Here is a 13357-nt window from a genome sequence, read left to right as displayed (position 1 = left end):
TGGCAAAGGAAAAACAGTCTCTGTAAAGGTAATGAAGCTGCTAGCTGGGGGTCAATGAATATCATTTAACCCCATAAAAGTTCTTTTTCTGACACTGGTACTGAGTCAGGCATCACAGTTCATTTGGAGCTCTTAGAGTTCCAGAAGGATGTGCACTGTGAAACCAACTTCATTATGTGAGCTCATCAGAAAAAATTCCAACAAAGGCTCTGTCCCCTCTCAGTGGGATAGTGTAGCTTGCTAATTCTCTAATTAATTGGTTAATTGACAAATTCCCTAATTCCCATGCTTATGAGGAAGCCAGATTCCCAGCTGATGGTGAGAATGCTCATCCCTCCCCCTCTAGCATGGTGCAAGTATCACAGTGGGCAGCCTGGGAGCCTCAGCACTGCAGATAGTGTTGGGTCAGCTTGAAAGCTTTTTGGGAAAGGTGATGTATTTACAACTTCCATCATGGAAGCTTGATTTCTTCCACTCCTGTGGGTTGTTCCAGTTATTTCTGAAGAGTTTTTCTTATCAGAAGCTGCCCGAGAGTTGCTTTTGCAGAGCTGCAAGACCAGCAGCTCTCATCTCCTCCTCTGCTTTGTCTCTGCCATATGTGTAGCTCTTGCTTCAGCCCAGTGGCTGCTCCCAGCATAGATCAGGCTGAGCTGTATCACCACTTTTTGGGCCAAAACCTGAGTAGGAGTTAGGTCAGCAACCACAGCCAGGTGATGCCTGTGTCAGAAAATGGCCACTGTACAGAAGTTTGGTTGCTTACAGCAGGGTTAAAATGTGTTTCTGAAGTTGGTTGGGTTAAAGAGTTTTATTCATCCGACTTATTAGCACTGTGAGGTAAAACAGAGTTGCTTTAGTTCTCCTGCTTGTGTGTTTTTAGGTTTATTTTCTGAAGTCTTTGTACTTTTCAACTCACCTGTGAGTCCAAGTTGAATTTCTGCTTCTTTCACTTGTTTGTTTTGACTGTGGTTTTTCAGTGGCTGATCTATCTGATGTCTGCTTTGGCCTTGGCACCCAGCACTGCATCACTCTGACCTTGCACAGCAGGTGCAAACTGAACAATAAAAATCAGTCTTGCACCACTTGACACTGATACCCGAGACTCTGTGTCCCATCTCCTCTCTGGCCCTCCAGTTAGAGCAGTGGATTTTACCCAGTAAACAGCACGTGGGGATTTATAGACACTGCTCTAATCCCTGACTGACCTTTGAGATGATCTTACACCAACCTCCCCTTCCCTGAGTTCTTCCTGTAAATTCTGCACTACAAAGCTGTTTGGGAATGTCTGTAGCAAGCTCCTCCATCCCCTCTTTGGCCCCCAAGCTAGATCATGTCTGACATCTTCCAGTCCTGGTTTTCATGAAGACTCCTGTAATTTGTCATTAAAATTTTGGAAAAACAAGCCCTCTTCTAATGAGTTAACAGGCTCTTGACTACTAATGGCTCTGTAAGAGCTGTGAGCTGTATTGTGCAATCAGGTTCAGCATCTCAACCAGTTTTGTTCCAGCTGTTGCATCGTTTATAGATGAAACCAGTACAGACAAGCTCTGTGTGGTGACTTCAGAGCCAGGCACCAGCAGAGCAAAAATAGTGGATGCTGACTTTTTTTTTTTTTTTTTTTTCCTTCACTTCTGAGCCTTTAAACAGCTCTCTTCTCAAGGACAAATGAGGAGAATGCCCATAAATATAAATTACAGGCCACTTGTGATCTCTCCCCACACAGAGAAGTTTGGATTCTTCCTGATGGACTTGTTACAGCTGGAGAGATGACAAAGTGGAACAGAAGCCTGTTAGGATAAGTGATGGTGCTTTGGAGTACAACAGAGCTGTTGCTTATGAGTGGGATAATTGGCACTTACAACTGCCTGGCTGCTAAATAAGAGCTTCTGCTGCCTGACTGTATCAAATCTTCTTTTTATTTTGGAAATAACTGATTGAGCAATTGGGATCTGTGAAAATGCAACTCCTTTGGAGACGGGAGTGTCTTTCTTTTCCCCTGCTCGGAGTCTAGTGGATCTCCTACCCACAGATGGGCACGGTGGCATTTCATTCCCAAGTAAACTCCCCATTCCCATGTGTGTAGAGACAATGTGTGGGGACCTGCCTGGTAATTATTTTTCTCTGAATCTTGGAGTATTTAGGTGAGTGGATTTAGGTTTTAATGTAATCATTCAACATGACAAACTTCAATAAGGGGGGGCGGGGGTGGATCCAGCCTAATTTCTGAAGTAGTTTCAGCTAGTCTGACCCAGTATAAAAACTTAGGAGGAGATTTTTAAAACCATAATAAACTAAAATCTGTTAAACAAACAAACCCTCCTAAATGAGACATTGCTTTGAAAACTCTATTTGTGCTTAGTCCATGCTCTGGTCTTCAGGTGTTACACTTTTAATCTTAACAAATAGCTTAGCTGTGTAGCTATGAGCAGGTCACTCCTACTTTTCTCCTCCCCTTGTCTTACCATCCTTGCTAAAACTCCAACTTATCAGCAGCTATCAGTAGATGTTGTTGAGCTGTCTCATAACCTTGGTAGCTGCACTGATTGTGGGGCCGTGCCATGGGCATGACTTCTCCCAGGAGTGGATGTTTGGCATTCTTCGGGCAGCAGCTCTTGTGGGATGCCCGAAAACAGACTGACTCATGGTGAGTTCAGCCCAGCGAGCCCATCCCGCTGCTGTGATTATGCTGCAGGAAATAAACAAGATGACAACCTAATCTATCACATCTTTGGGCTGAGAACTGGGGCACCAGAGTAAGAAAGTCCATTTCTGGCACTCTCTCTCTCTTTGTAGCTCTGTTGCCCCATCCCTTTCCCAGAAGGGAACAGAAACGTGCAAAACTCAAAATGAGGTTTGTGAAATCTGCTGGGGTGTGAGTTTGGGAACTGCAGCTTTTGCATATTCTTCTTCTGTGAAAATTAAGGAGGTGCAAAGTGCTCCGTGGAGGTGGTGCTGGGGATGAGCTGCGCAGTGTGGAGCCTGGAGAATTCCTGTGTGTGCTCAGCTGGCACAGCTGGGCTGGCACAAAGTGCTGGTCACTCAGTGCAGCTGGAGAGGGGACTGACCACTGGTCCCTGGTCCCACTGGCCTCTCCTCCAGAGTGATGTGTGGCTCTCTGTCACCTGGCTGCAGGGATGATAGGTCCCTGTGCTTGGAGGAAGTGAGCAAGCAGCTTGCTGGTCATTACTCTGGTGCCTGTCACTTCTTTCTGCCTTCAGTGTCCAGAAGGAGAGCGATTTTTTGCAACGCACAGCCCCCTGTAGATGTCAGGCATGTGTTTGAGTGGGAAGGTAAACGAGGTCATCCTTTGAAACCCACTAAGACTTCTAATTTTACACAGTCTTAAATGCCCAGGAGGCAGAGGCATATTCAATTTACATTAATAAGTAAGTCTTGGTTATTCATCAGAATAAGTGTTTTTGAGTGTTAAGAATAGCTACTATCTTAGTGCTTCCTCCTATTGTTACAGCTCTTCCTTGAGCAGTGGAAATGTTTTGGGTGATTTAAATTACATTTACAGTAGTAATTAGGTTTAAGCAACTTTGCAGTTGACTTATCTGAACACACATCTGTGTCTAAAGAGAGTAGGACTTTTTTTCCCCCTCCGCTTTCTTCTTCATTCTCCCAAGCCGTGACATTATCAAACAGGGTGGGCAACTGGAGATACTGACATTTATTGATATTGATATATTGATACTCTGACTCTCGTGGGCATGCCTGTATCTCTCCCAGTAGAGTGACAAGTTAGCTCTTGTCTCATTCAGTAAAGTTATGAGTGGAAGCCCTTGGTAGGGTCTGAGTGTTGCTGGGGCTGTTTCTTGGCAGCTCTTTTCCTGAGAGCTGCTGGTTTTCTCTCCCAGCTCAGGGCAGAGCAGAACCAGATGTGTTGCAGGCCCAGCTGCTGGGAGCTGCTGCTTTACCTAGACCTAGACTAGATTGCAGCTCATGCTGTGCCCCAGGCCACAGCCTGGCTGCTGCTCCCTGCCAGACTGGGAACAAGCTGGGGCTTGGATAATCTCACCAGTTTAGTGACTTCAGAAACTGTATTAATCTCTTAATCTCAATGGGTCAGTGTGATGGGTAGGTAAGACCACTTGAGGATTTTCTTGTGTGGTGGGATTGAGGGGGGATAAATGATTTTCAGGCTTCCCTAATGCTATGTACCCTAAAAATGAACCTGCTGGAGAAAAAGAATCTCATGTCACGGTACATCCAGGTTTTTCCACCCCACATTGCAGTGTATCACTTGCATTCATTTTTCAGGGTAACAAATTAATTTGCAGGTGCTTGAAAAATGTGATGCTGTCATAAGATCTCACAATGCAGCCTGTGGATGTTCTATTCCAGCTGATCTGAAGGCTCTGATGCCCAGCTCTGTTGGGCACCATGCAGAGTCAGCTCTCCCAGGCTACAGAGAGTTCCTGCAGTCTTTAGGTCTAGCCTGCTGAAATTCCTGACTATACAAAAGCACTTTGGATGTTTTTCCACCTCCTTTTGATCCTGAAAAAGTCAGGCCAAGTCATGTCAGTTTGGCAGGATGTGTGGATACCTTCAGAAATAACTTGTGCACTAAAGTGGTGACGGTAACAGCGCTGGGTCTGTTCCCATGATTCATTTGAACTAATTGGCTGCTGAGAGCATCATACGGCTCTTTGTCTCTGTATTTGAGTAAGATTCAGCTCCTGTGATCCGGATAATCTCATCCTAGTGAGCTTATCTCATCTCTAATGATGCCAGGAAGACTGTCCTGGAGCGTGAAACATGCTGGAGAGCTCAAAACCAGAGTTGGAATATTTACCCTGATTCACTCTGTCTGAAAAAGCAGACTCAGCTGGCCTTTATTCCTCCACCTTTTTTTCCTCACAAGCACAATCTAGGAGAAAAACTTACTGATTACTCCTCTCAAATACCATGAATAACTGAAGGGCAGACAGGAGTGAAGACGTGAAAGGCTGTAGTGCAGCTGTTATTATCCACAGAGATCAGAAACTTTCAGCAGTGCTTGTGTACTCTTTGTGTGAGTAATCAAAGCTGAATGTTCTCTTAAAGAATTCTGTCTTCATCTGGATGTTTTAAATTTGCCTCAGTTGTGCAACAAGCCTGGATGAGTTATTACCACTGCATGAGAAACCTGTGAGGATGAAACTGCCTGGTACGAGTGTCTGGGAGCTTCTGTCTCTAAATTGACCCATTAAAAAGGATGATCAGCTAGCTGCTGAAGTTATTAAAAGAAACTTAATGACAAGGAACACCACTGAGGGACAAAAGAAATATAGTTATGGGCTGTGGAGCCCATCTGCTTCCAGTGCTGGCAGGTTAGAGGTGATTTTATGTCCAGGAGAAGGAATGGCCTAAAACCTAACCCCTTGTTTCGGGTCGAGGTGTACTCAGTGGGGAGTGGTTTGGAAAGGCTGGGTGCTCCCTGGGGAGGAAAAAAATGCTTTTCAAAGTCTGTAAAAACAGCAAGTGAAGAGCAGCCACCTCTTCTCTCACAGAGGTTTGTGTTGTCATCCCTCCTTGCTCTCCCCTCCCATGTCTCACATCCTGAGCAGTGTGTGTGGTCACACATGATGGTGACGCTTCTGCAGCAGCTGTTGTCTGCGTGTCTGCATAAAAGCATGAGAAATCTTTAATTTGCTTTCTGTGTGCTCCTACAGTCTTCATTAGTGGATGAATTTTATGATTGGCTGCTACAAAGAAATTGGTCCCTGTGAGGGTGGGGAGGCCCTGGCACAGGTTCCCCGGAGAAGCTGCCCCATCCCTGGGAGTGTCCAAGGCCAGTTTGGACAAGGCTTGGAGCAGCCTGGGCTAGTGGAAGGTGTCCCTGCCTGTGGCAGGGGGTTGGAACTGGGTGGTCCTTAAGGTCCCTTCCAACCCATTCTGTGATGTGCTGCCAGTGAATTGTTCTGTGGTGCTATAAAACCTGTGGTCTGTGTGTTTTGGTTATTAACTGTGAACTTCACAAGCTGGGACTTTCTGTGGTTGATCTTGGTTTGGGGCTGATGTAGGAGGAGCTAGGTGGATAAAGCTGAGTTTTGAATTATGGGTGGAGGAATAAGTTTTACAGGAATTGTGGGTAAGGGGGGAAAGAGAGGAAATTCCCATTAATACTTTTGCATAGGGAGTGTGGGGAGTTGCAAATGTCCCAGACCAAACACCTTCCCAGTGCGAGCCCTGGGTCTGAAGCTGGGGAGTGGGGCAGTGTTCCTTCAGCAGCAGGGCGGGGTGAAAGCAGCTGGGCTCAGCAGTGGCTGGAAAAATAGCTGTGTGAGTAGGAACAAAACCAAGATGAGCTCTTTTATGCTGAGGGATGTCTCTAAAATAGCTGCTGCTGCCCTTTAAACTGTTGGAGGCAAAGCAGGCTGAGCTGTAGATCCTGCCTTACTGGGAATATGGGAAACACAGAGTGGAATTAGTACTTGTGCTGGATGACCTTTGCGTGCCCTCACTAAAAAACTAAAAAACTAAGTTACTCATCCCTTTAACTTCGGGATTATGAATAATAAATGTTAGAAGAAAGGAGAGTTACTGGAACACTGTGGAGACAATAACAAGGAAAGAACAAAACCTGTCAGGAATGGCTGCAAGGAATCCGATTGCTTTAACCCTTTGCTCACTTGTGCATTGATTGTTGATGAGATTTTTAAAGAATAATCTGGATCTTGCAAAATATTCTCTGTGGGTGTTACGAGTTTACACTGCTCTTTCCACGCCAGTGCCTTACATCCAGCTGGGGTTTACTCACTGCTCAGCTATGGCAAGAAATGCTGAATCGCTTTTTTAATAGGCACTCGCGGGGAGGGGGGGGTTTCTGCCCTCCCCACGTCCCTGGGCAGATATTTTGCGCTTTTCTCGACGTTCTCTCAAGTACAACTTTAAGGAGCGAATAGGCTGCTTGACTCCTCCTTCCTCGGGAGTTACTCTTCCACGTGGGCTGAGCCTTACGTTAATGTTTAGCAAGCCCGAGCTGCAGCCCAGCCTTGGAAAGAGCTCCGTGCTGTTTTCTGCTCTCTCTGGGTGCTGGCTGGGGGCTGTGTCCCCGGCGTGGGCGGCTCAGCCTCGGGCACCGCTGCCCGGAGGGCTCAGCCGGATTTGCGGTCACTCCTGCCGGGGCAGGGGGACACAGGGAGGGAGGAGAGGATGCTCCTCCAGTGGGCACCTCGTGGGTGACAAGGAGCAGCTCTCGGTTCCCAGCCGGGCACTCCGCAGCGGGTGGACAGGCACGGATGGACATGGACAAGCGCGGCACGTGTGGCTCCAGGATGGCCAGAAGTGGGATGGCCAGGCCCCGGGTGGTGCTGGCACCTGCCCGGGCAGCCAGCTGTGCCCAGCTCCTCAGCAGGTACGGAGCGTTCCCGTGGGATCCGGGCTGGTCCCGGCTGCTCCGCTCCCTAAAGCGGGACACGGGGCAAGGCAGCCCCTGGGGCGGGGTAGGTGGAAGCAAGGTGAATTTCTAGAGGTGAGCAGGCTGTTGTATGCTCTTAAAATAGCGCTTTGAGTGCATTGATCCTGAACGGAAAGCTGTGGAAATTCCCTTTCTTTTGCTTATCCTAAGCCTACGAAAATCCCTGCTCTTTTTTCTCGTACTCACTCTATAATTGGGCTGAGTGCAGCAAGCTGGGGAAGTGGGACCTGGGGGGCTGAAATGCTTCCTTGTGATACAGTGATAACCTGTCTTGGGGTTTGAGGGCTGTTCAGGGGTTTGTGGATCTACATGAAGGTAAGAACTGCTGATTTATCATGCAAGTAGTAGAGGATAGAACTGAAATTTGAACTGCTCTGCTTGGCAAACACCATTCTGCTTGTGTGTTTACTGGATATTATACGAGTTAAGAATTCATCTAGTGTGTATTTGCATCAGCTTAGGAGTTTGCATAGAGTTTTAGACTGTTGACTTGCTGTAGTGATCAAAATCTCTTGGTTTTGTGTGAATGTACTGACAGTGATTTTACTTCTAGTCACAGCTCACATTTTCATGTGTCAGAGCTCTCATTTTTTCTCGACTGATTTGACTAGATTGTGTGTTCAAAGCAGACAGGAAATCTTTAGAAGACCCTAGGCAAAATTTGAGCCGTGAAAAAAAAAATAATCGTAGGGGGACTGAGACAGGAGTAATATGGTAAATTACTTTAAAATTAGCCACGTGTGAGAGAAAGAGATTAAAACCTGGAGCATTGCAGGGTTTCTTTGATAAAAATTGAAATATTTGTTAACAACTTAAGGCTTTTGCCAAACGAGTCCATTGAGTTCCAGTGTCTGTGCTGGTGCCAGAACACCTCTGTGGCCAGCTCTGAAGAGGTGCTACAGCAGGAACCTCAAACTTGCTCACCAACTTTGCCCGAAACATTGAACTCCAGCCAAGTGACACTTCCCACCTGCTCGCTCAGGACTCACCACAGGCGAGAGGTGTCTGTGTGTATATGTGGAACTAAGCCTCTTTCCTAGGATTGCCCTAAAACCCACCTGTACTATAGGGCAAGGGTATGCCACCCTGGTCTTCTAATTAATTGACCTAATTAATTGTTTATTTTTGATCAGCAACTCTGCCATGCTCATTGAGTTCCCAGTAAGACTCCTACTGGCTTGAAAGGGGCTGGTGGTGCTGTCATGGCTCCAAAACAGCACTGAGCAAAAGCATTGAGCCAGCTGTGCCTCCCTCCCACTCCTCCTCTCGGTGTTGCGAAGCTCGTGGTACCTGAGGTGGCTCACAGACAGGGCTGGTGGCCTTGGGCTGGCTGGTGACACTCCTGTTACAGAATTGGTTATAAATCCCAGCCCAGGGTTTCCATGGCAGGGTAACAGCCAAGCACCTCATGTTATGTGTAATAACTCTGCCCTGAGAAATCCACGTGAGGAGCCTGTGACTCCTCCCTGTCTTCCTGCATCCCTAAAGCTCTCATGAGTGAAGCATAGCTGGATTCCAGCACACCTCTCCACTCCTGCTTCCCTTGTGCTGGTCAGCAAATCACTCTTGTGACTTCTCCAGCACCTCTGGGCTGTTCTCATGCAGCTGAGCAACAACTTGCAGTTACTCATTCTGTCCTCTAATGGAGGTACAGCTGGTAGATTGGGCTACAAGAAGAAATAAGGACAAGTTCTACCATCCTGATTTACTCCAAGTTCAACATTTAAGAAGCTGCAGGACAAGTGTTTAGTATGTGTGAACCTGCTCTAGTAAAAAGCCTTTGGGTTAATGAATAATCAAAAAGAAATAAATTCACAGCCTTTTTATAGTGGATTCAAACACGCTGGCAGCCTTTCCTCTGGAAGCCAAGTGGTTCCTCAGCCTTTTGTCCCTCAGCTGAGTGCCTGAGGTGTGCACAGGCTGAGCATCTCACCTGAAGTCCCAGCAGTGATGGCAATGAAGTGAAGGTGCCTCAGCTGAGGTAACGGTAGCGTGTTTTGAGGCTGTGTTTAGTGACTGGGAGGTATTGACTCATTCTGGCCTCAGCAAAATCCCTGGCAGTGTGTGCTCGGGACTGTGACAGCAAGGTCACCAAAGGGCAGTGATTCCTGGCCTGCTGCTTTCCTCATGGGCTCCTGTGCACGGGCTCAGCCCGAGGCAGCTTCTGTGTGGCAGAGAGGGGAGTGGGTGAGGACAAGATGTGGGAGCTACTGGGCTGTGGGGTTTGTAGCCCCACGCCAGCTGGGCTGACGGGTTTGGGATTCTGGTGCCATACTGATGGGTGGAATTGGAATGGCAGACCAGGTCCTTGTGGGAACTGGATGGACAAAGCTGCTGATGTATTTAAATGGATGTGGATTCAGTGGAGATGGAAGTAGGGTTAGGAATGCCACCTTTTAATTAATGACGGTCATCTAATCATCCTGTAGATCAGCTTTATCAATTCACAATCACATTAAAGATCCCAGTACTACTAAAGATTTGTTTTGCCAGGTACCCCTTTCTCCCAGCAGGATTTCCCTTTGGATAAAAGCCCTTTCCTGTTCGGCTTACCCTGCTAATGCAGGGAAAGTGAACAACAGGCTCGTCTGCAGTGACCTTACAGTCAAACACAAAACCATGCACAGAGGGGGTGTCTTGTGAGGCCAAAACAAATCCTAGTGTGATGGACAGACACCCAGCTAATAGTCTGAGCTAAACATGGCTTTGAATATTTTTAATTTGGCTGTATCTGCATGGGGTTATCAGTCATGTGTTTGTTCTGCTGAGTTTCTGGCTGAGATGCCTCCAGGCAGATCTGTCATTAAAGGCAACTTTCTCTATTCCTTGGCTTGCTTATTTAGCCCCTTACTACACTGAGTGAGGACAAATCTATTCCAGATGAAGGTCTGAGACAAAGAAGATGAGATGGAGTTTCTTTGCCCTTAAATACTTTGATAGAGACACTTATTGTCAGGGAAGTTACAGCCTGTGCTTTAGTTGAGATCTGATGCTGTGGTGGAGGTAACATAGTTCCAGAATAATGGAATGGTTTGGGTTGGAAGGGACCTTAAAGATCATAAAGTTCCAAACTGGTCCATGGGAAGGGATGCCCATGATCAGATCAGGTTGCTCCAAGCCCTGTCCAATCTGGCCCTGGACACTTCCAGGGATCCAGGGGCAGCCACAGCTTCTCTGGGCATCCTGTGCCAGGGCCTCAGCACCCTCTGGGAACCCTGTGCCAGGGCCTCACCACCCTCTGGACTTTTTGTCTGGCCCAGAAATTACTGGAGGTGCTAAGCTGAAGTCCTATGATACACACACATCTTAGGAGTCACATCTTTCTCTCCACACAGTCCTGGGCAAAGGATTGCTGTTTGCCTTTTCTGGTGCCACAGAGGATGCCAGGCAGGAGGTGAGGTTGTGCCTTCTTGCTGTTGGAAGGGGGGAAAGCTGGAGCTGGCAGGAATTACTCCACACACAGAGCACGATCTGGCACGTCCTCTTTATCACTTGCAGAACAGGCTTCTTCAAAACAACCTGAAATGACGCTGCTCCCCGAGCTGCTTGCTTAATGGAAGTTCTTGATGAGCTGATTGCTGTGTTACTGAAAACAAGCTGTAATCTTATTAGCGAATTGTGGCAGTGACATCTTAGCTATTCTCGCTGGTGCTGTAGAGACAGACCTTCAACTGTGCCATCCCCCATGTGCAAAGTCCTTGATAAAATGCCTTAATAGGAACACAAGTGGTGGTTGGCAGCAGTGCTGGATAAAATAGCCTGGGCTAAAGGCATTGTGACTTCTCACAGGCGATGCTCTCAGTGAAACTATTGAGTATGTGAGCAAATCTCTGGTCAGAGATATGCAGATGTACGTCAGCAGTGGCAGACTGCTGCTAAAATTGCTTTAATTCTGGCTCTTTAGCTGCTTTGGTTGAGTTAAACCAGGGAAAGGAAAGTGTGGTAAGAGTCTGTTGGGTAAGTTACTGTTCATTGCCACCACAGTAATTTGATAATTAATCTCTCTTTGCTTTTATGGTCTGGTCTGAGGAATCTGAACCAGCCACGTGCTTTCCATTTTCTCCTAAGAGCAAGCTTTGGTAGTTCTTTCCTGCATATTGGTGTGTGGAGAAAGGAGGAATTGGTAGTGGTACTTGTGTACAACATTTGGGGGATTTTAAGTGTAACTAATCCAATCCAGGCATTAAAGATTTGCAGCAGAGCTTTCTTCTGGTTTAGACCTTTGGTAGAGAAGTTGTGGAATTCTTGTTCATGAGGCATCTCCTGCATAACTTTTCTCTCTGTGGTGGGAATAGAATTTTGTGTAGTTCTGTGTGTCTGAATGAAATAGTGATCATGTGTATTTCATGTAAGGTTTTGATAAGCAGTACATTGATTTCTTCCATACAGGAACCTGTTTTTATACTTGCATTGATAATTTTGATAGACTGAGGTTTAAACCTCCAATACTGAGAATATCTACAGCTATATCTATGTTCAAAAAAACCAAAAAACAAACATATATATATATATATATATATGTGAGTTACTGCTTCAGGATTTTCCCAGTTTTTCAAATACTCCTGTCTGTTATTCCTGGATGCCTTTATCCCACTACGTGATTTTAAACAAGAAAACCTAGTGAACATGAACTGTGATGTGCTCGCTTTAGGTGACTTTTTTCCTCTTCGGAATTAACTACACAGTTCATCATTTAGGTTTGAACTGCTTGCTTAGGGTAAGAACCTGGAAGCAATGTGAGAAGAGCCTGCATGGACTTTTTGGTTGTTCCTTTCAATTTTTTGCTTTTGTACTCATCTGTTGTTTTTGGCCTTGAAGTAAACTGCAAGCAGGTAAGATGTGTGTGGTTTGACATTAATGTAGTTTTGTTCTCTGACTAAAGGTCTTCATCTGTCAGAATACTGTAACCAGTTGATAGACTCATCTCCCTTTTTTTCCTGCAGACACTTGCATTTCATGCTCATGTTATGAATGATTGTTATGATTGTTATGAATGGTGCTGTGGCTTGGTGTGCTGCTCCAAACTTGCTCTTGAGGTTAATTCAGACTTTCTGTCTCTTTCGTTGTTCCATGTGGGCCTTTGTGCTTGCTCCAGATCTTTGGGGATGTCTTTAAAGACTGGGTGCTGCTTGTGTGGCAGGACTGCCTTGTCTGCCTGAGTTCTTCTGTTCTTGTTGCCTTTTTCTCATCTTAGCTTTTCTGGAAGCAGTCTTAAAGGAATTCCATTTTCTTGGCTTGCACTTGTTTCCTCCTGGTCTGTTTGAAATGCTTGAGAAGGAACCTTTTTATTTATTCATCTGCTAGAGAGGGATTTCAATGAGGGAGGGATGTTGAGCAAGCAGAAAAGTAGCCCAGGCAGCTCCAGGTCCTTTGAGAAGCTCTCTCATGGGAGTGATTCAAGCCTGCAGTGAACATAGCAACAGAGTTTATTGTATTTTGCCATTCAAGAGGGTGAAGAATTACATGAGTGTTTGCAACATATTTGCGGTGTGCTGACAGTATCTAGGAGCAGATCAAAAACTGCTCTGAGAGTGCATTTTCCAGCCCAGGATCACTGAGCCCTCAGCAGTGAGCCAGGCAGGCAGAGTTTCCAGGGATCCACACGGAGGGGACATGGAGAAAAAACAGTCAGAAAATGAACTCTGTAAGGTCTGCACCAGCCTTATTTCTCATAGCTGTGTTATTAATGCTGTGAAGTCAGGCTTAGACTGAAGGTGCCAGGTGAATCTTGAGCCTTGTTAAAACTGGCTGTGCTCTTAAACAAGAGGAGAAGGCTGGATTAAGGTGCTCAGTCTCCCCACAGAGCCCTTCGTTTATGGTTGTCCCTAACAAGATCTTTCTGACAGTCTCTTTTTTGTTGGGTTAATTTTTAAAGCTTCATAATCTGCTGCTTTTTGTTATATTGACAGTGCAGTGGAGTGAACTTGATTATTCCACCTACTCTTTGCCCAGTTG

General features: G+C 46.2%; 1 protein-coding gene across 2 annotated transcripts in view; it reads left to right on the top strand.

Moving 5' to 3' along the window:
* The window catches only part of ARHGAP40 (Rho GTPase activating protein 40), a 38007-nt gene that overhangs the window by 6050 nt on the left and 18600 nt on the right, over positions 1 to 13357 (top strand). Inside the window, exon 1 of one of the 2 annotated variants that reach the window (XM_048321996.1) lies at positions 6955 to 7339. The exons of the other annotated variant lie outside the window; for it this stretch is intronic. Coding sequence (XP_048177953.1) covers positions 7224 to 7339 — 116 coding nt within the window. The 5' untranslated portion in view covers positions 6955 to 7223. Of the gene's footprint in view, positions 1 to 6954; positions 7340 to 13357 lie in introns of those variants that run through there. 2 annotated transcript variants of the gene reach the window in all.

This window comes from Corvus hawaiiensis, chromosome 17 (assembly GCF_020740725.1).
Source record: "Corvus hawaiiensis isolate bCorHaw1 chromosome 17, bCorHaw1.pri.cur, whole genome shotgun sequence".
Classification (NCBI taxonomy): Eukaryota; Metazoa; Chordata; class Aves; order Passeriformes; family Corvidae; genus Corvus; species Corvus hawaiiensis.
This window is presented reverse-complemented; position numbering and strand designations above follow the sequence as displayed.